The sequence below is a fragment of the Tyto alba genome, unplaced genomic scaffold (assembly GCF_018691265.1).
Source record: "Tyto alba isolate M040663 unplaced genomic scaffold, T.alba_DEE_v4.0 Super-Scaffold_46, whole genome shotgun sequence".
Lineage (NCBI taxonomy): Eukaryota > Metazoa > Chordata > Aves > Strigiformes > Tytonidae > Tyto > Tyto alba.
The window spans coordinates 6543063-6566582 of record NW_024881322.1 but is presented as its reverse complement, the minus strand read 5'-3'; the positions used below and the strand labels follow the sequence as shown (position 1 = coordinate 6566582).

The following is a 23520-nucleotide window of genomic DNA, read 5'->3' as shown; positions in this document are numbered from 1 at the left end:
TGTTTTTTTTAAACATTCAACAGAATTACATCCCCCCAAAACAAATGGCTTTGTATTTCTAAAGCACTGGAGACAGGGGCATTCAAAATGTAGCTTACAGTGGGCACTTCTTCACAGTACAACACACTACAGTTTTTTTTTTTTTTCCCCCTCATGGACAATTTTTAAAAGCATTTTTGATCAGAAGTATGCACTGCCATCACAGAGGCCTGGCTACTAGTGAGTTTGCAGGACTGGGGCGAGTCATCATAAATTTCTTCCTTGCCTGTAACAGATATTATTCATTTCTCATCTTGCCAGAGATTGAAAGTGCTTTTGACAATTGCAACTACCTGAGATACAGAGAGCACAAGAAGTCGCCTAGGTTACAAATCCCTGCAAACACATCAGTGAGACACAATTACAACAGTGACTACCATCCTTTACTTGGATTTCCTCTACTGCATAAGCATTCATTGAAGTTTCCGTAATCCAGGCACTATTCCACAAGCCACTACATTGACCAGCCAGGAAAAAATCATGAGTACAAAGCAAATCTGTCATCAGCAAATTGATGACAATACAAATCACGATGTCTTCATTACCCTACTAACCTCACATACAACCTCAGAGTGTGACAGATCATGGAAAATATTATTTCTTAATTAAATGAACAAACCCTTTCATTCACCACTAATAATCTCTAGGGAGCTTCATGAAAAAAGAAAGTCTCTCTCAAGCTGGGGCCCAGAGAAGCACCCCTCAGTTTTCACATCAATGAACAGAAACAGAGATGAAACCTAAAAGCACCAGAATGGACATCTGACTTGTACATATTTCCAAGAGACATCACTTGCCAAATTACAATAAGCTTCAGAGCATATTAAATTTCAAATCAAAATGATCAGGGCAATCAGTATTACAGATCCAGAAGCAAAGGCTACCTCATTATCTTACAAAGATGCTTCCCTGAAGTGAAAGTGTTCAGGTGAAGATGCCAGACCACTTGGTCACGGAACAGCCCCTGAACAACGAGACTAACAAAACCACCTTAGAAAAGCGTTAGCAACGCCCTGTTGGCTTCCAACAATCAAGAGACAAAAGTTAAACCATAAAACCATACCATGCTCATTCCCAGAAACATATTGTGGGGGAATATGGGGAGAACAAAAGACATATTTGGTACAATTCTGAGGTAAGGTTTCAACTGCAGCTCCCACATTTCAAAGAACTGAATTGTGATCTCGCACAGGCTCCTTTTCAGAATTTCCATGTTGGTCCTCAACATTTTTCAGGGATCATTTTACAAGTATATGCTTGTAAAGAATTTCCATTTTTACTACAGCAGCTTTCTGATGAAAACATTTTATCAAAGTAATTCCCAAGCACACGATAAATCCAATAGTAATCTGAAAATGAACAGGAAGCTTTCTTTTGCTATGATTAAACAGCACTTTCAAACAGTTCACAACTTCTGCAATCGAAAGTGTTCTGGTTTTAGGCAGCTTTTATTTAGGTACAACGTCAAAATCCGATCTTCATTTCTGAAGCTGTTTCTGCTAGAAAAGATACAACAACCTGAAACGAATGGAGATGCAAACTCAAAGACAGCTTTAGGTTACAGATGGTTTTGCCCCTATGTTACCATGATTCTACTCGTGGATGTAAAATAAATACAAACTTGTCTATTACCTCCTGAGATAAAATGAACAAGATGTTTGCCTGGACAGCTATAGCAAAAGATGCAGATGTGATGTAGGGCAGGAAAGCCCATGAAACATACTTCCAGTACAGGTAACTGGCAGGCATTACCACTTATTTCATGATCCACAAGTGCAGGGTCATATTTTGAAAGCTGAGGGAGTGGAAGATGTAAGAAGAGTAATTAATTCTCTAGCCAGTCTCCAGCAGTGCCTATATGGAGTAGGACTTCACAAAAACCTAGGTGCAGAAAAGACATGTTACTATAAAAAAAGTACAAGCAAGCCACAAACTTAATTCTGCACACAAATTTAGAAAACTTTGTCTTTGGCAGAAGGACAGGGCAATTGCTTTTTAAACCTTCCTCTGCCCCCAAGTCACAGAAGCAGGATGACCTACTGCCTGATGAAATACCTGAATGTATGATCTCATAGATTCTTATTGAAGATACTAAGCAGTAAGTGCTTTGTTATTTATTTCATGTAAGAGGTGACTCTGAAAAATAAGAGCATAGAGGGACTTACTGATGTGGCTAAACTTTTTAAAAATGACAAATTAAATTCTCAAAGAAATTACTTTAACTTCTTTGGTAACACAAGAACCTTTTAAGATGGTAATATTCCTGACTGCAAAGTGCATTAACTAGAGGAAAGGCACATTTGTTACTGCCATTCACAGCTAGTAGCTACAAGTCTGGAGGATTTACAGTTTTATCACCAAGAAAAAAAACCCCTGTGATAACCACAGCATTTATAATGCTTCTAAGGGTACCCACACATAACTGGGCAGCTGTTCACAGTTAACAGGATAAGTCTTTTGGAGGACAAAAGAACTGAGGAGGCAGAGAGGGTCTTTGATCCATAGGAAGTGGGATAAAAATAATACAATTTGGAAAAAAATCTGAATTACCTGTGGACTGTGGATATAGTCTTTACATACAGCTTATAATGACAGAAACGGAGGGGAATAGAATACAGATATAAATAGCATTCTCTCCCTGTAAGGAGTGTATGGAAACTAAACCTATGTGATGCTTAGGTGGGAGAAGACTCTTCCTTCACCACACAGACCTCCCCTCTTGATGTCCAGTTCCTCAAATTCACAGCGGGACACAGCAAAGATTATAAACCCAGAATATTTGAGGTCAGATTTCCCAATTATAAAAAAACAAAAAGCATGCACACAGCGTGTCCCTTCAGGATTGGCAAAGTACAGATCAGAAGCTGACTGAACTCTTGGAGATGGCAATGTTGCCTGGAGGTGACAACGTTGGCTGGAGCAAGCGACCAATTCCTGTACCTCGTCAAAGCTTGACGGTTGCACAAATACAGCACAAGAAAACCTGAAGACTCAGCAAATGCTGAAACAAACACATACCAGGCCAATTAGCAATCTTTCATTATTGTTAATTTTAAAATGTTCAGTGGTAAGTCTACATGAAAGTGCACTCTGCTCTGCTTAAAGGCTACCCTAACAGTGTTAACTACAGCATGATTTTTTTGCTTTATTACATGCAATTTATCATGGGAAAAAAGTAATAGGACACAAGATGACTTACAAGTGAAATGTGATTTTTCTCTCTTAAAAAATAATTCCGTATAGTTACCATATAATAGAGACCAGAAAATAAATTCTAATGCAATGATATACAAAGATACTCTGACTTGACCCCAAATCGAACATCTGATCTAGATGAGATGATGTGAAAAAACTCTGTTTATACAAGTTTTTTCTATTCAAAATAAAAAAAAATCAGTAGATTTATTTTTTAAATTTCATTTTTTTCCAAGGGGACTTCCATGGGTACTAATTCAATATGGTTAAAAATAAAAAAGTTTTACAGATTTACATATTGTTGGTTTTGTTTTTGTTTTGGGTTTTTTGTTTTTTTTGGGGGGATTTACATGTTTTGAAAAACATTTCTCAAATGCTAAGAAGATTTTAGAAACCCAACCCAGAGGAGGAAAAACATGAATCAGAAATCAGCCTCTGTTGGGCAAATAAACATCCAGTGGTCCTGAAGAGGATGAGAAAAGGCTGATGCCCACCAGAGCTGAGGGAAGTGCCAGCACATTTCAAGGCCAGCAGGTAGTTCAGTGCTGCCGCATGAGCTTGGGAGGGAGATGGTGGGGGCTGAAATGCCTGGGCAGCAAATGTCTCCTGAATGTTACACCTCATCCTGATTGAAAAGCTCCTGCTCTGAAGCAGTCTCTTGCATTTCAGTTAACGTTAACACAGAACAGAGCCAAAATGCTCTCCTCCTCAGAAACCCAAAAAGAGCTAGCGTGTGACCTTCTGCAAGGGATGAGAGAAATACCCTAGGGTCACTCAAAATCAGACAGCAGCACCAGCTGGAGAGAAAAAGAGGACAAAGCATGGGTTTATTAGATTCCAAAACTGCCCGGACATGTTGAGTTTATTATAATCATCAGTTCTAACAGTTGTCTCAGTTAACTCATAAGTCTTCTGCAGGAGACGTGTTGTCAGAAAGACCAACCTCATCCCCTTTGTCAACCAGGAAAACTCCATCACAACACACAGGAATGACCATCCTACTTAGACTGTCCAGGTCCAGGAACAACTTTCTCAACTTGTAGGCATGTGAAAATGTCAAATCATTGGCAAGGCAGCACGAAAGGAAAGAATCATTTTCTTCTCCAGGAAAAAAGACAGCAGATTAAGCATCTGACACGTTTTAAAAATAAGAATAGTAATGATACCAAGAATTAGTTGGAGTGGACTTGCTTTAGGCAGAATTGCTGTATTAATAAGGGATGAATAAATTTGACATGACACTGAAAAATGAAAGAGATACAAGCATTATTGAGTCAATCACCCAGGAGTCAGAATGACAGGCTGTTTTTTTGGCATGACATAACCTTTTTTCCTGATGCTTGGAGGAAAATCTTGGTTTGCAATCCTTTACTACTTCACATATTTGTAACTGTGAGCCATCTCATTAGCTATTGCCATCTCTTGTTCTCCCTTGTTCGACCACCACGAAGCCTACGTCTTCCCTGACTGCTACCAACCCAACAGAGAGGCTGTGATGGCCCACAGCCCTCCACGTCTGCTCCTGCAACAGCAGTCAGTGACAGGCTGCAGAGGACATGAAGTCCCAAGTTACAGAATCGATGCAAGGGAATTTCTTCCCTAAATTCTGCTCGGTACTTAAGATTTCTTATCTCAGCTACTGCAAGGGGCAACATTCTCACTTGCCACTTTAGTGCCTACACTTGAAGAATCCTGTGTATTTTTAATTGGCTTTCAATTTGTCACCTTCATTGAAAGTCCCTCCGCTTCAAAACTGAAAGACTAAGTAAATACAATCAGTAATTTGTATGCTGCTTATGTGGAAGAACTGTGTTACTTCCTTTCATATTCTCCTCCTCCCAGGTCAGCAGTCCCAATACTTTTGCACACTATTTACATAGTATTTATTCCTTCTAAGGAAAATGTTTGATAACTTCTTTTACTGTGACTTGCCAAAGGTAGGTGGGGCCAAACACAGGCAAGCATTCACATATCAACATTGAAAATAAAGCTGCGATATTCTTTCTCCATTCATTCCCTTCAAGAATCCAAGCCCTTATTTTCTGCGCTACTGCAACACACAAAGCAAAGGGTTTAACCATGCTGACTGCAGCAAAACTTCTATAATAACAGTACATTAATAATACTTAGCACTTTATAGTCATAGCATTTAACTTTTCAACCACTGACCTTCAAGAGCTCAGCATCATTAAATCCATCCAGGGGAAACCTGAGACGTGGAAACTTCCCCAAGGTCACTTGACAATCAGGTGGAGCATCTAAAACTGGAATCCAGAGCTCCTAAAACACAGGGTAATCCTCCAGGCACTTAGCCACATGCTCACTTCCAAGACTACTTAAAGCTAGGAAAGATTGCCTAATTAGCACTTGTATTTAGCCATTTTAATAGACCTCCCTTTCCTACTCTCCTCTTCAATTCCATTTTTAGATACTTTTCTTAAAGCTGAGTGCAGCATTGCAGCCTGCTGTATGTTATGCAAGTACAGCTTTATTCTGTCTAGCAGAATTGAAATTCTTCACAGTGCATACTTCAGAAATAATTAAGACAGATCAGCATAGCAAAAAACCCAGCCGAGATCAACCTGCCAAAGCAACCAGTTTGCACATTTCTCTCTCTCCTCCTCCAGCTAGGGAACAACCGAATAAACCGAAGAGCGTTCCTGGCTCTTGTGCAAAATTCAAGCTATTGCCCTTGCTCTTCATGGGTACTGTAAGCAAAAGGATATCGTGTCTGTGATCCATTGCAACGTTAAAGCATGGTAAGAAGAAGGCGATCAAGAGACAGGATACAAACCAGAAAGACAGTGGTGGGAGAAGGAGGAGGAAGAAAATTGGAATAGAGCAGCAGGCATTTTTGGAAATAATTGCATCAATTTCTACAAGTACATACAGGTGAGGAAAATAATTTTCACTGCTATTTACCTGAAATCAGTAAATTCCTTAAGTGCAATATGAATGGGATCATTCATAGGACTTTTGAAAAAGCAGAACAAGACCTACGTGGGTCCGTTAAAAAGACAACACGCACATGGCAGAGCTAAAACTTTATCTTTTCTGCTATGCCACACAGCAAGTAAATTTTCCTACACAATTCTATCTCAGAAGGAAAAACACATTTCCTGGCATTTACGTGACAAAGTCACAGCTTCCAAATTCTGTAGAAGTTCTCTCTAATGTCAGACAAGGACCTCAACAGCAGAAATATGCAACTCTCACAAAGGTATACTCAAAGCTGTGGCTGAGGCAGAGGATATTTCAGCTTCCTTTTACCAGATGGTTTAGCCTGCTTTAAAGGAAAACAAGATTGCTAAGCAGTATTATATCTTCATTAGCTTTCCACAACTAAGTCCTGAAACCAACTGTTTTGTTACAGCTGAATGCATCGACAAACAAATACAAGGTTCAGTTACTAAATAGGAGTAATTCTTCTGCTCAAGTATCATCCCAAGGTTTTGCCAGATTTTCGTGGGGTCTTTTGCCCTGTAGAGACTTGGGGGCATGAAAAAACATAAAAACAAAACAAAAAAAACCCCAGCAACAACAAAAGAGCAGTTCTCTTAAACATTCATCTAAATCTATGCTGCAAACAATGAGTGTGACAATTTTTGGGATCCATTTTGAGCCACTCAGAATGCAACTTTGACTGCACGAAGTCTGAGTGTACACAGCATGGCTGTGTTTTTCATTAGTTAACACTATTAAGGAGAAAAGGAGCAGTGCCTGGGTCTCTGTCTCTTAATAACTGTCACTGTTAAAGGACCATCAACAAGAAAGCAGCTCTGATGAAGCAGAATAATGGCTCCCTGCAGACTGGGTGATGCCCCTTACTCTCAGCCTGGCTCAAGGGAGGGAAGCAAGAGGCCACTAGGCAATGAACTCTCACCATCTGAGTGAGGGTTTTGAGAACAAGTGAGAGAATCACGCAGCAGATGGATGTGAAGGCATGGAAGGATTGTGTGTCCATGCTCCCACTCACAACAGGGGCAGAAATCTTTTGATATGCAGACGGTGAGACCAGAAGAAGGGAACCAAGAATGCAGGGGGATTCACACACAGTAGTCATGAAAAGCTGAGGTGGACAGCCAGATGTTTCCGTGCCTTATTTTGGATGGGACTCTACATATTCTTCGTACAGTCCAGAAGTAAAATGTGATTGGTTTAGAAAACCTGCAAAACTATGCATTTTAATGGCTTACCCTAATTTTTTTTTAGTACAAACGGTAAATTGGAAAGCAGAGTATCACTAGCAGGGTGTTCTGGGATACAGCTCGTTTATGATTGGAAAAGAAAACTGGTCTCAGACATATAGAAAGCATGCCCTATTTCTAATAAGTGAGCAAAGAACCCCCCTATCTGGCACCAAAAGTGTTAATGCAGAGGGCAAAGAAACCATGCCTGGAATCTACTTAGTCGAGATGATTTAAGAGGTACAGACCTCAGCAAGTTGCCTAAACAAATTGTCTACTGAGTGTCTAACAAGGAAGCATTGTACAAAGCTTTGGAAGAACCTGAAATGCACTATAGACTAATTGAAAACTTGAAATTAATAATACACAGTTTTACCACAACAGACTTAAAAATAAGAAGATTATATATATATATATATATATATATATATATATAAGAAAAAAACCCTAGAACATTAATAACAGCATCTAGAGATAAATCTAAACCAAAATGCACTAGGAGAATGTGTGCTAAATCTGAAAATTGGGAAGGAAGGTTCTCCAATGCCAAACACGATCCATACAGACATTGTTGTATAGATATTTCTGAGCACTGAGGTTCTATACTGAGCTGAATCATCTAACTTTAAAAAGATGCACTGTAACAGAAAATGTGCTTTAAATGAGTTTAAACACCAAAATTTTCCTTGGCTTATTGACGAATTTTCTGCTTTTGGAAGAAGCAGAGACTAACTTTTTGGCCCAGTTTTCTATAAATGTTCTGTGTTTCAAATGCTGACCTGAATATTTGCTCTCTGCTAAATGTCAATGTAGATGGTCTGCCTTGGAAGATGAAAACCAACTTCCACAGAACAGGTAACACCGCTAGGGTCATGCCCTGAAAGACTAACTCAACAGGTCAGATTATCTTTAGTGTCAAGATCACGTTGGTGCAGGAACCTACCAGGAGACGATTGACAACCTGCAAAAGTTGTCGTCACTCTTATGGAGGAAGATAACCGGAAATAAGAGAGTATAAAGAAAAGGGCACAAATCCCACAAGGGTTTTAAAGCTGAACCCAAGGGATGTTTATACAACATACTGCTTTCAAAAAAAAATTTAACCAACCCTGAGTCATCAGTTCTGATACCCACATAATACAGGAACTTTTCAGAATTTTCACATGTGCAGATAAACAAAACATATCTTCCAAGTAATTCCCCTAATTAGTCTCAAGCTTTAAAGTATAAGATGAACCATCTTTACAAACACAATTTATGCTGAGAATGCCTTTTGTACAGCAAGAAACTGCTTCTGACATCAGAGAACTGGTTGACATCTAAATACGTACCAGAAATAAAACTCCGGATTATTCAAGCACTGCTCTAGAGCAGAGCTGAAGAGCACAAACAGATCACTATAGGAAGCCTGAACTACATATATTTGTACTTTTCCAGTTTGTCTAAGCTCTTCTGCACATCAGAGAATTACAACATTAACTCTTGTAGAATTACGTAAAAACATACAGGGAGGGGGAGAACAACCTGAACATGCAGTCCTCTCTATTTCTAGCTCACTATCTATTGTGCAGTAAGATATGCAGCCAAGCAGCAGCTAAACCAAGAAGCACCTCCACTACTTGTGCTATCTTATTAAGGGGAAAAATAAAAGACATAAGAAGAGGAGCTGAGGAGGGGCAGGAGAGCAGAGTTCATGCTCCATCTGAGGGATGAGTCACTGAGAAAGTGACAGGGACCCACAACACTCTGGTGTTTCCCTCCATGTTTTTCCCTGGAAGAAATACTGACTGATGGTTAAAAACAAAAAACCACACCACGCCACACAACCAAAAAAAAGCTCCCACCAAACCAAACCACTTCGGTAGCCCCTGAGGAATGCCAGTCACTGCTTCCCCTACAGGGATCTGTAAGTCACACAGTCCAATGAATAAACCAGATCATAAAATGATTAGCAGCAGTGTTGGTTAATTTATTCACGGAAAAATAACTCAAGCTGTGTCTCAGGTCTCATAAATAAAGAAAATGTTTATAACTGAGTTACAGGTGGGTGACTCTGAGGGCTGCACAGGATTGTGGGAAAAGCACTGACTTCAAGGGTCAGAAATATCATTTTTATAATACAGCTACAGATTTTTCTTCCAAAATTAAATTCTTTTGAGACTTCTTTTGTGGAGTCAGCAAAAGCTATTTTAAGTGCAGTTCATCAGCATCTGCAAACGTGGCTGCCTGCTCTGCTGCTCATATGGGTGAACTCAGGAGAAGTGGAAGAAAGGTATAATACGAAACAGAAAATGACTACGGCAGAGACAAGCACTGGCTCCACAGCTCTCTGTGTGGCTGGAAAAGATACTCCTGTTCTTCTGCCTCCTCACTGGAGGAAAGGTGGGGGGGTGTGTAGGCTTTGCAAGGTAAAAGGCTGGCATTTGGAAACACAACATCATCTATCTGGGATCCCTACGATTTTAAAGCCCTGTGTCAAAGGTCACACACTTCACTTATAGATATTATGTGAAAGCCTAAATTTCGAGTGGGTGTTGATGGGAAACAAGTGGGGAGCAATGAGTGTTTACTGAGGACAGGAATATCATGCAACATTGGAAAGGGACTCAGCTATTGTTTTCATCCTGTGTTCTCCACTAAAGGGAAAGATGTATAAACAGAAACCTCTGTCATTTGTTTAGCTGCTTTAGTCACCGATGTTCAAAATTAAACTATGAGGAATTGAGTTATTTCATTTACCCTTCTTGTCCGAGTAAAAGGCCTTGGTCAGTCCTACATCACCACAGCTAAGGCTGCTTTTGGAACCTGTCACGCAATGCAGACAAGGACTATCACAGTCACCGTTTGAGGAATGGCCCCTTTGCTGCTGCTGTACGTTTGCTTGAATTTGCTTTGTTTTCCTGGTGCTACATTTAAATGTTGTGGCTCTGTTAGCCTCAAAAAGGTGAGAGAGTAAATCCCTGACACCCTTTGCAAATAGAAGCCTGGCAGCATATTCTTAACAGATGTTAAGAATTACAACAGGTTGAACTATTTTCTCTGGTTATTTGCCAAAGTAAGCCCAAAGCAACCCCAACAATAAGGTGGCATTTAGAAAAGCACTCCAAAACAGTCACAGCTGGATGATCTATACACCAATATTCTTCCTTCCACTCCCCACCCATCAGTGGGATCTGCTGCAAAATGATTAACTGCCTTACCACCATCTGTGCTAAGGTTCTATTAACAACCCAGGCATTTCAGGAGATCCCAGCCCTGCTTAAACTAAGTCCAATTACTGTTTGCTGATTCATCAGTCCAGCCAGAAAACACAACAGGTAACCAAGCACTCTCAGAACAAATTAACCACTGCAAAAAAAAACAGGCATGTCACGCCTCAGGAACCGATCAACCCCTACATAAACAGGTACTTCATGTCCTATCCTGCCAGTGTTAACTCCTGACAAATACAAGGAAAAGCTCAGGTCAGGCCACAGCTGCTTTACACAGGTTGTTGAACAACAGGCCTTTACCTTGCTTGTTGGCAGACGCTGCAAATCCAAGCCTTCTCCTTCTTCTGATAAGAACTGCAGCTCTTGCAGATGTTGTACTTGCAGTCTTGGCACTGTCGCTTGCTGTTGATAAGAAATGTGAAAGGGGAACAGCAGCGAATACAGCAGTGCTCATTGAACTTTTGCTGCTTGGAAAGGATGCTGCACTTGTTACCCTCTTCATCCAACTTCTGCTTCATTTCACTGGAACAAAAACCAAAAAAAAACAAAAATATAAACAAAATTTCAATGGGAAATTTCCCCTTTATCTTTCTCCTCTTTCCACACCTTCATGTTATACTCTTCAAGTAACTTTTGCAGGTATGAAAGGAATGTCAGAAATGCATAATCTAAATCCAGCATCGGGGAGCAAAACCTCCTATATTCCCTGGAGTCACCCATGGACTATACATTTAAATGCTCTCCCTTCACTCAGCTCCAGCGACACAACCCTCAGGAAAGCCACCCCACTGCTCCAGGTTCTCCAGCTCTGCAAAGCCATAGTGTCCTTTGAGAATTTAGGGCTGCTTTCAGAACACTTTACAGACCAAAAATCGGTCTGTGAAATTCAAAAGGCTTCACGTACAGTAATAAAAAAATCCTAACGATCAACAGTTTTGAAAAGTGCTAAATTTGCTTTGTTCTGACCCATGCTGTTATATTATTCATAATACCTCCAATTTGTGAAGGATGGTTAATCATGCGCTTCATTTCAGAGAGATTTGGGTGTTTTACTAGTTAGGTCCAATACTAAGCCAATTGACAACTGTTTGTGAAAGTGTTTGCAGACTCCCTAAACTTTTCTGTATTCCAGCAGATGAGCTCATTTATTAAAAAAAAAAAAGAAAATAAATTGCATGTGTGTGGTGGTCAGTAATTTGCTATCTCCATTTTACAGTGTTTTTGATATTTTACAAATCAGGCAATGTATTCCATGATAAGAGTAATAAAAGCATCCAGTTGTATAAGTAGACAAGTCTGTGAACTCATCACGCAGCTTCTGGCACGTACAGCTAGGATATAGATTAAGAGAAAAAAAAAATAGGATTCCTGTAAGACATGTTAAATAAAAGCTTATAGCACAGTGTGCATATACATATATCCATTCTTTCAATTTCTCAGAATTAGTGTTGGCTAGTTTACTACTTCCATCTGTTGATATGAACCACTTATAAGACTAGAGTAACACAAAAGTCTAAAAAAGTAAAAGGTACCACAAGAGAAAGACTAAGTTGCAGGAAGACAGAGTCATTACATGCTCACATACACTTAAATTAATGCTTAAATATCTTGCTACAGGAAAAAAAGAATACACTTATTGCATACTTATTCCAGAACTCAACCAAGAACACCTACAAGCATCATTATGAGACAAGCCTAGAATGTTAAAGACTCACATTACTGGGCTATACATCATCTTATTTGCCGCTTCTGCATCAGATTCATAACTCATAATAAAAACAGCCTATTTTATGAAAGTCTGACAGGTCAATTCTAAACCTCAAGACTAAAAAGCAATTAAGGCAGTCATCTAAAGCACAGAATTATTGAACTTGCACATACATCATTTTTAACCATATTCTTGATACACACCATTTATAAATTTAAAACTTCAAAACAATGCATGTTTCTGCTGTTTGTCCCCTGTACAAAGGTTTGGTTATCGTAGACCAGCTGCTCAAACCCAAGTAAATACTCTTTGGAGTTTCAGGTGAATAATCTTTATGATTTTGTCAGCAGCCCAAGATGCTACTAACTTTGCTTCAGGCTGGAGACCCCAGGCAGCAGGTGCTGGCCTTCCCATAAGATGAGAACAGCTAAGGAATCAAGGTGAGGAGGAGCAGTGAAAGAAGAAATTTTTGTCCTCATGCAGCTCTATTATCTCCTACAACTAGTAACACTGGTAGTATCAGCCTGCACACTGAACACTGGCAGGCTCAATGGCATTTTGAACTCTCATTAGGGTGCTTATGCGTGATAGCAAGGTAAACCACAGAAGCAAAGCCACCTATTAAAGCACAAAAAATTATACAATATAAAAACAGGCGGTTTTCTTCACAGCAGAGCTAATAAAGCCCTAGAAAAAGCTGAGCACACACTGAAGCCTTTTCATCAGTACACGCGTTAATTACATCTCTCTCCTCTATCTGGCTGCCAACATTCATTACAGTGGTAGAACCTTAATATCATCAAGGCATCTGCCTCACTGTTAAATAGGACTAAAATGGGCCAACAGATTCAAAAAGTCAATAGGATAGGGTTGGACAGGCTGGCAGAAAGAGACCAGGACAGAAAAAGCCTCATTTCCACAGGAAACCAGGCAGAACAAAGAAGAAAGCAATGCACATCCCTCGGACGGCTGTAACAAATTAAGGCCCTCACTATCTGCCAAAGGCTATTTTAGTTTCTATCAGGAGTCAAATGGCAAAAGAGACTGTCAACAGCATTTGTTAGTTGAAGCCAAAAGACTACCCTCCACACTCTTTTCTTGGAAGTAAAACATGGGTTTTATATGAAAGTGAAGTGCTGCACAACACTGGTAGGCAACTCAATCTACGCGGTTTGAGGAAAATGACATCGTCAAAGGGGAAAGCAGGCTCTGGTTTACTCCCAGCAATACTGAGGAAACCTCACTTGCACAGGGCTTCAGCTGGATGATTACTGTAAGCTCCAACATCAATATACTGAGAAAGTTCGTAGCACTGGAATTCATGAGGTACAAGTCGAAGTTTGAGGCATCCTGAGTTTGAAAGTCTCAGACTTTACCTTCAGGATGTTCAAATGGCTGGGTGCAAGAAGATTGTAACAATAGTCTAAGGAAAGGAGAGCAGTCAACAGCATTGATCCTCTCATGCAGTGAAAGTCGCTTCCAGAAGGATGACAGGCACCTCTGAAGGAGGTGACTTTTTCTAAGAGGCAGGTTGAACCACACAGCCATGGCAAACATTTCCCCCTCCTCCCCTTGCAAAACAGTTTCCCTCACCATAACACAGATGAGGGGGTTGGGACAGAGAAAAGAGGGAGAATGTGCATGCACTCCTCTGCACTTACTTCCCTGAGGAGGGAACATAATGTATTTATAGGTGTGTATATATATAATATGTGTGCAAATAAAGGAAGCAACAAAAAAAAGACTGCACAAAAAATTTCCCTTTTTGGGAAAGGATGGAAGAGTGGGAACCACAAAAGACAGAATTCATTCTCATCATTTAAGTCACAACTGACAGCACTCAGCTACTACAGCTATGTGTAACACTGTAATAAGGATCTGCAGAGAACTCCTGCTGTTCGCATGAATCTAAGATTGGATTTCATTTTCTTTTTCAAGTGGCTGCATTTCACCAATTGCCTATAAATACAAAAGCAGCAAAGAATACTCAATACATACCCAACACGTCTGTCACCAAGACTAATTCCATCAAAGAACATTTTATTGAACTGTAAGTTCCAAAATATACAGATGTATATTTAGATTTTTCCAGAGGCTTGTATTAATCAATCTGAAACAGTTTACATAATAAGGGTGTAATTAATTTCAGTCAATGTTTTGGGTGATAGACTCCTGGCATGTAATCCCACACCAAGTCAGGTTAGGAATACTTTCTAGCATATTGCTTTGGATGTAGGTTTTGCTATCATATTCTAAGGGTGAATAGTTGTCTTCTCTTCTTCACCCACTACAGTTTTTTCTGCCCTTTTTTTTTTTTTAAAAAAAAAAAAAAAAACAACAAAACCAAAACCAACCTAAGTAGCTTTCATGGTCATACTTTATTTCTTATTAGCATTTCAGAGAATTTTAACAACTTTGTGAGAAGTACAGTATTCTGCTTTGCTGGTTTGTACAGTGGTTTACAAATGATATGGTAGGCTAGGTATCACGTTATGCTGAAGACAGGTACTACACAGCACACTGCAAGGGAGGACACTGCTGAAACACAGCTGGCCAGTTGTGCAGACATACAACATGCCTCATCGCTTGGCTGCTCTTGTCTGTTAAGTCATCTTTGGACTCTACGAATTTGCAGCCCCTTTTTTTTCTACAAATACCACTGCTTCAGACTTACAAATGTAGGACGAAACCTGGCAAACTGAAGCTACAGGATTTTTTTCCTTGCTTTTCACTGCCACTGATTTACACAGTGACTTCTACAAAGTCACCAGCTTTTTGCATGCTTCGGTTTATCTGCTTTACAATAGTGATAACAATGAAAGTTGTAATGGCAATAATAAACTTGTTTGATCTAAATATATAGATAAATATATACGGAACGCCTTTACAGCATCTTTCATTTAGAGACCATACAGTCCTCTTCACTGCTGTATTATTGTAAGCAACATATTTACAACTACTACTCACAGAAAATGACCCTGAAACTTTTTTTTCTTTTTGCCACAAGACCTGATAGCCTTATCTAGATAAAATTCTGCTTCAAGTCACTTGTACGGTACACAGCTAATTGAGTTCCTACTTATTAACAAGTAGGATAAGATGTATTCAGTGCAGGACTGTAATACTAATGCTCTGTATTCTGGACAGGACTATTCTGGTGGGATTCAACAGGACTGAGACATTTTCCCTGTGCGACTGTAATAGCCTCAGCTTCAAAAACAGACTGGCAGGTTCAAACGTAATTCTTCAATGTTTGCCTGAAGAATACCTTCTTCCCTAATAAATTTATTTAAAACTACTGGTTATTGTATATAATAGCACCTCCCAAATACACAAATACAAGCTTGTTTGAGAAAATCCCTTCTATTTTTTCTCCAAACTGTCATTTACAAAAGTTTACACTTTTTTTTTTTTTTTTTTAAACTGGCAGTATGATAAGGGTACTTGTTTCTCTGAGCTACAATTCACAATTCACAAAGCTCAATGGCTGTAATTATTCTGTATTTTAATAAGTGAAACAAATCCTAGATGGCCCTATATGCTTCTCCCCATGAGGTGCTACTGTGATTATATACTCAAGGGCTAGAGACAGGTGGAGATATAACCTCAAACTGTAAAGTCAACAGTAAATATACATGTTGGCAACTTGCCATAGTAGGATAATACTGTGAGGTTTAAAAAAATCTGGAAGTGTGATGTGTTTGAGAAATAGGTTAAAAAAAGTCATTGGTACACGTATAATGCGAGGATAATCAAACTCCAAGCATCTCTGTTGGGATCAGCAGTGGGAGTTCATAAAACAGCAGGGCTGAAGGCCATGGTCAGATATATTACAACATAAAGCTAAGAAAACCCATCTCTTCCATATAGCAAGGAGGTCTGTTGCTGGTGGAAACCTGAGACTTGGCTTGATTCACCCAGTGATTTGGGTAGCAGAGCTACCATGCCATTTTTCTCCAGCAGATCAGCAGTTGAAACATTTGCCTGGGATGTAGAAGATTAATTTAGGTGTCTGCACTATTCAGGGGAGACTTAACATCGTTACTATCATCAACTTAGACATCAGGTTGAATGGCCTCCTTGGGCATTGTTCTTCATCTTTGGTAAGAATACCATAAAATTATTTACAAATATTCACTGGAGCACAGAGCAAGACAGAAGCATAACCAAGCAGCCAAGGCACTCATGAGACCAGAACACCTTGCTTTAGTCTTGCCTTAAGAAACATTTAGGTATTCTACAGACAGCAATACATCACGAATGGTTAACACACTCCCCTGGGAGGTGGGAGATGAGGTGAGGGTGTGTGCCCAGTGGGTTTTGTTCCAGAGTAGTTTTGGGAAGATTCTGCAATTACCCTATGAAAGCAGCCTCACACAGAGGCATTTATGGGAAAGCAATGAGGCCAGTACCACTGGCAGCAGCAGAGACAGTCCTTTGGAAAGGATGCAACATGTATTAGCTACAGTGCAACACACCAAGCTCCAAGACAGAGTCTGTATAAGCAAGTCTGTCTGCCAGGCTCCCCGAAACCAGGGTCTCTGCTCTTCTCTGAGGGGATGTCTCCAACTATTGGGCTGTAGCCAGCTTACTCTCGCCTCTCATCACTCTCCGCTTCAGACTGGCACCTGCCAGATTAAAGGCAAAGTCCAGCTGGTGAGGTTCCCATTTGCACTGTTGCCTTCCTGGGTGATGGACAAATACAATTTTTCCTATTGTTTAACCACCTTTTGTCTTCCCCAATAGACAGTAGAGGTTAAATCTATTCTAGTTGTCTGCACAGGGAAAAGAGGAAAATGGAGGGACAACGTTCCTAGCAGTTAAAAAAAAAAAAATCCCATTTCCTTACCATCATTCCCTCCTGCTGAACAGAGTAGTAGCGCTTTGACAAGTTATCAAAGATGGGTAGAAGCTTTCTCCTTCAGTACTACATATGATGGCTTCTGCTTCCTGCCTTCTTATTTCATATTACATCTATTTCATAAAATAAGCTACCTTTTATCCACTTGGCATTGGAGCCTTTTGTCCTTCAAATGCTAGTGTGCAGGCAGCAGACACTGCAAAGTGCTTTTCTTAGGGGAGCAGTGTTCTGCTCAGCAGTGTAACCAGTTATCTCTCCTCTCTGTGTCTGCACTATCTCACCTCTCAGATTAGATTCAGAGCAGTCCATGAAGACCACAAATATGTCTTAAAACCAGTTTTAATCTTAGTTTGACCATTGATAAGAACCTTAAAACATTTTTTCTCTCCACAGAAGAGAACTAGACAGTATTCTGGCCAGGCACCCTTCATACTCACCTACATGTACAAGCTACTGACACATTTTGCTTAGCACGAGATCTGGGTTTCTACGTAGCCTGGGGAGCAGCTGAACAAATTCTGATGTGCGTGTTCCCAACCTTTCAGAGAAGCCATTTTCTTCAGCCACACACCTCGTGCTTTTCCACTCCTACAGTCAGCCCAAGCCTTATCTGTTGGTATGGGAGTTTCCTTGGGATACAAAGATCAGTTGAAAATACAAGTTCCAGCAATTCCCTCTAAGCTACAATGTTGGAGGACAATGGGCTTTTCCTATTCAGAGGCTAAAGTGTACACAGTATTGTGTACACAGTATTCCTGTCTCTGCTCTCCTTAGACCTGCCAGATGCGCACCAGATGCTGAAGTGGGGGTAAAGCTCCTTTAATCTGTGCTGAACCTCACAGTCTGGCTACCAGCACAATGAGAAGGACTCATAGGGTGACTGTGACAGAAGTTACTCTCCCATTCACATGTTTTCAATGCAATGTTCAAGCTCTCAGATTGTGATTACTAGAAGTGGTTCCCACCTCTGTCCCTGCTTAGTCTCTCCTTCTCCCAGTCCTCACAACCTCCAGAAGCAGACCAACCAGGTTAGTGCAACGCTGCTGAATTTAGGGAAAGCACTCACTGGAAGGTTTACAACCCCTCTCTGACCAGGAGTTAACTAGCCAGAATTGCCAAGGGGAGCTGCTCAGCATTTTATCCCTTCCATGCTCTCTATGACACAGCATGTGGCACAGTGCAGATAGCGGTGAAGCTATATGCTGACAGAGTCATATATCTTTCTCCCCTGCTATATACAGTAAGAACCAAATTCTCCCAGCAAGCATACACCTCCATAATTATTTACTCTCTAAGGGTTCAATACTCATTTCTTTTACCTGCCTCTTCTACTGAGGCAGTTTATTCTTCATCAGGATGGGCATGTAACACAACTCCCTAGTCCCAGGCAGCGCTACACCACCACCACACACATTTTTTGTTTCTCTTATGTCTTTGCTAAATTGTCCCTGGTGAAACGGTACTTGTTCTCTTCAAAACAGTAGAACACAGGATAGTACTATATCCCTTTATAGCAAATACCAAGTTAATTCATTATCTTAAAATGACGCCTTGTTTTCTAGGCTCCTATCAACACAGTCATACTTGTGCCTCATGCTATATTTAACACTCAATACGTCCATTAGTATTCTACACATTGCTGGTGCTGTCAAAGAGCCATGCTAGTATACATGCAAACACACTGCCTGCCGCTGGGGAGCCTTCCATTCAGGGAGGATTAGGCAGCATGGAATGCACCATAAATGGGGGCGGGGAGAAAGGGCAAAGGAGCATCAAAAACAACACAAAGCAAAACACAAAGTCTTTGGGGAGAGACAGGGGGATAGGACACCTCAGCATTCAAGAACTAAGAGGCTCATAAATAGTTATGAGTAAGTCACTTGTATCAAAAATAAGGAAGATGAATATGGTACAGACCAATTACTTCAACTGCAGTTGCATTCTTTATCTAAGATCTTACTAGCATCTCTTAAGGGTTTTTTCTCTTCAGTTTTCATTTCTATAAAATTAAATTTCTATAAAATTAGGGGATATTCCTATCAAATCTCACTTTTTTATTTTTCTTTCCTCCTTTTTTCAAAAGTAGGAGCAAACACTGATGGTGCTGCATAAATGCTAAATGATGGTCTAGTTCCATGAAATTCTTTACAACTGCTGTTACAGTCTTGCCCTTTTGTCGCTTAACTCAAAAGGTCCACAATGACATGCTGCTGCCCTTAAAAATCAATGCTAAGGATTCATCGACTGCTGTGGTTCAGACTGAACGCTAACCATAGCACACACCACATGCCGACCAGTGGTACCAACCCTGTCAAGGAAACAGTAACAGGAGCAGACATATGAAAGGTGAGCTGACTGGCATGCAAATTCAGTGCCATCAGAGGTCTCACAGGAGAGCAAAGTATTTTATCCCAAGATCCTACTTACCTTTATGTTCAGTTAAGTTTAAGTGAGGTACAAGAATAAAACCTTATTTCAGTATTTTTTTTTAAACAAACCTTTGCAACAACAATGTGGAGACTAAATGGACTCCATATTACCCTACTGACATATCCCATCTGCCTCAACTGATGTTCCTTAGAGCTGAATAAATTAACAATGAAAGACAGATGAATACCTTACCTTTAAAAAATACAGTTATCCTTTTACAACCTGAGACAGCACTAAAAAAATCCCAACCTAGTTACCGTATAAAAAAGTATCAGATTCTGGAGTCAATCTCTTTCTAAAACTAAAAAAATCCAGTATAGTGGAAACACGTTGTTGTTAAGTTTTGACATTTTTTTTTACATTTGCAAACACTTCTGATAATGGGAAAAGAACTGCATCGACACCTTCACATTTCTTATTAAATACCATAAATAAATGTTGTGAAGACCAGCCTGCGGAAGCTTTGTGCTAATCATAGTTGAACCAGTTAAACTGCTGACAGAACCAGAAAAATGCCAACGTACTTAATGCTTACTTTGTCTAAGAAAACACATATCAGTCATTGCATTTGCTAGAGAGAGACTAGATTCAGTCAACACCAAGATGAGTTATGGTTCACTTGCCCCAGACCAGTACATTGCTGGTCGTACCAGGCTCTATCCTAATCTGCTAACAATTTCATGCTCAGGTGGAATGAAATGTTGCTGCTCTATTACTCCATATACACCATGCTAGTGGCTCTTAAGGGAAGTTTCCTTTTCTGTTGCTGGCACACGCACTGTCAATTAGTGTCTATCATCAGTTGGAACTGACATGTCAAAGTGTAGATAAATTAAATAATATATCGATATTATTTTAAATTAATTCTTCTCGCTTTGTAAATCCCTAAACTGTCAAGAGACATTGTATTTAACCTCATTGTCTTTTGTCATGTTGGATATCATGGGAGCACAGACTGTGTACCACATTTAACTGCTAAGATTTAGTCTTCTGTGGGCAAGTGGAGCAGCAAGGGAGAAGCAGGTCTTTAATTATTGAGCAGATATTCTGGGGAGCTCTGGGCCCACTGGAAATCTCCACGTGGAAGTTGAAATGATCTTTTCTAAGAAGCCGGGCTGCAAGTATTGTCTCCTTTGCCCTCCTGCTCTAATACTGCCACATGGAACACATGAAATTAAATCTGGGTGTTAACACACTTGCTCATCTGCCCTCCTACGTCAGACAGACACCGCTCTGCAGCCAGGTTGGCTGTTCTGAGGTGAAACACTTCACCAGTCTTGGGAACAAGCACTTCTGCTGCAGGTGCAGGACCCTCTGGTTAAATCCTGGGTTTAACCGATCCATTGAGAAGGACCAAAAGGTGTGCTTTCACGTTGGACATCAACTGCAAGCAATGATAAGCTAAAAAATTTTCTCCCTTTCTCACTACTACATCCGTGCTGAACCATGGACCATTACTATCTGAGCCTACGCATCCAGCCAGTTTTCATCCACTTTATAATTTCACCTGTACACACAACAGCCCCGCAGCATGACTACAAAATAGTAAGCTTCGATTATTTACACTACCATTTTGTGACACTTTCCTCTCAGATTACAAACGTAATACTTTGTGTTGTACTACCCTATTAAACATCCTAATGACCTAGCAAAACATCATTACAGTTTTACCACCTTTCTTATATGCCTTCCCTGATTTTTTCCTTCCCATGTTTGACAGCGATTTATAGTTATATAAACATTTGCTACATTCCCCTCTATCTCATTTCCTCTCAATAAATGTCATTTTGCTGTCCCTGAAGCATATTTCTCGCTGCCTGTGTGGTACCTTTCTATAACTAATACATCAATGTTTCTTGCCTCCTTTTTAGCTAATTATAGTAGAATTTTATGTTTCAAAGTCCTTTCCAAATAATTTACAGAAATATCAAGAAGTCTATAGAATTGCACTGAATCAACAGCATTTATAAGTATTTACCACAAACAGTTTGACCTGATCAACTCCACAGCGTAACAGCTTTCTACTCCCTACAATCTAATAAGGGTTAATCCTACATATTAAGCAGCCAAAGGGTAGTTCTAAGTCTCTAAAATGTTATTTCTGTATCAGTCTCTACCACTTTGCAGCTCTGAATAGTGCATTTTGACACATATTTAATCCTGTCTTTTTTTTCTTCTTGTTGTACCAAGTGAAAAAAAAAATAGTTTAACAGAATTAATTCTTGGGTGCATCTAGTTTTAAAGGGATGAAAACTGAATTCCTGGCCATATTGACCAACTTCCTCTGAGTATTTCCTGGTGTATTCGTGATCTGTAGAGGAAAGCAAAGTATTCATCAAATGCTGGTACACCTGTGGCATTTACCTGTCCTGCCCCCTACCATTTATCACACTTTGTTCCTTTCCTCATGCATCTCTTACTGGAGAATTTAATGCTTCTCCTATCATGTCCTGACTTTCAGTACAAGGTCATCTGAAGTTAATGACCTTTTTCACTCCTGTTGGTCATACCTGAAGAATGATAAATACAGACAAGCATTCTTAAGAATATTGTTCAATTCAAACAGACCAAAAATATTTAGTGAGAGTATTTTTAAAACGTACATGCTCTTCCATCATATTTATACGCAACACATTCTTTGCATCACTGGTGGCATCTGTGAGTCTACCTTTCTTAGGAATCCAATTTTATGCCCATATAAACTTGAAAAAAATTCCTTTAAGAGTAGAAACACTCGTAGTACATTAAACAGTTCTCCCAGGGTTCCTTTCACAGTGCCATCTGGCTTGACCTTGTAAAACACAGTTCAACGCCTGGCTAGCGTACAGCAGGACAGCAACTCAGACATTGGCTCTGAAAATCTCCAAAGCATTCACTGGGAGACTTTCTTCCCTCCTCCCCACTGGACTTCCAGCAACATGGACTGACAGAGATTGGCACTAGAATCGGTGTTACTTGACCCTTCCCCACAGAACACGCAGCAGAATAACCAAGAGCAGGCTGCAGAATAAACAGCGGCGCTCACTAGAGAAGCAGGTTTCACAGCCTGGCAAGGCATAGTGTCAAAGGACTGTACATGTGCTGTTAGAAAAACCAGCGGAAAGACTTTCATCCCACTTTGCATAGAGATGAGGAGTAACGCTTCATACACGAGGGCCTTCTGCCTCCCAGGAGAGCGGCTGCCACTCCAGAATCCAGGCAGGACGGGAACAGGGGGAAAATCGCATCCTCCACCGGCACGGGGAACGCAGCACTGACCAAATCTGCTCCGTGTCCTCCCACACCAACACCAACCGAGTATTTCGCCATTTCCTGCAACAAGCAGGGGAGCCCTAACGTGCCTCAAGCAGAAAGCGTTACCAAATGCTCTATGCAGTGCTGGTAACAGGGGGTTGTTTCAGGTGAAATGCCTATGCAATCTTAGGAAGCACACCACACTTATACTGCCCAAGGTGATGGAAAAAAAAAAAAAAAGCATCAAAGCAAGAGGTTCCCACTAACTTGGTCTCAGAGTGAATTCCTTGTCTGTATTTTCAACAGGTCTGCACGTTCATAGCTCCCAAAATCCACTTCCCCAATCCAGCTCCTCTTCATGCTGCCCATGCTCCTGACACATACTATACGCTCTACTTAGATATTCCACACAGACTCGGCAATTCAGGTAGCTTAAAAACTGCAAGCCCTGCAATGCCAAACAATCAACATAATATGTGTCAAGAAATAGCAGCTCACTATTTTTAGCAAATTTAACCCTATAAACAATGATTTTTTTAAGTATAGAAATTGTTTGCAATATCCATGTAGGTTTTGTTTGTTTTAAAGACAAAGACTTACAAGCTTAAAATTACTGCATACCTCTACTGCACACAAGAAAGTATTTTGGCAGAC

The 23520-nt window shown here is 40.2% G+C and overlaps 1 protein-coding gene across 1 annotated transcript in view; it reads right to left on the bottom strand.

The window, feature by feature from the left end:
- Positions 1 to 23520, bottom strand: part of LOC104363948 (myosin VIIA and Rab interacting protein) — a 225725-nt gene that overhangs the window by 107445 nt on the left and 94760 nt on the right. Inside the window, 1 exon segment of the mRNA XM_042806480.1 lies at positions 10934 to 11155. Coding sequence (XP_042662414.1) covers positions 10934 to 11155 — 222 coding nt within the window.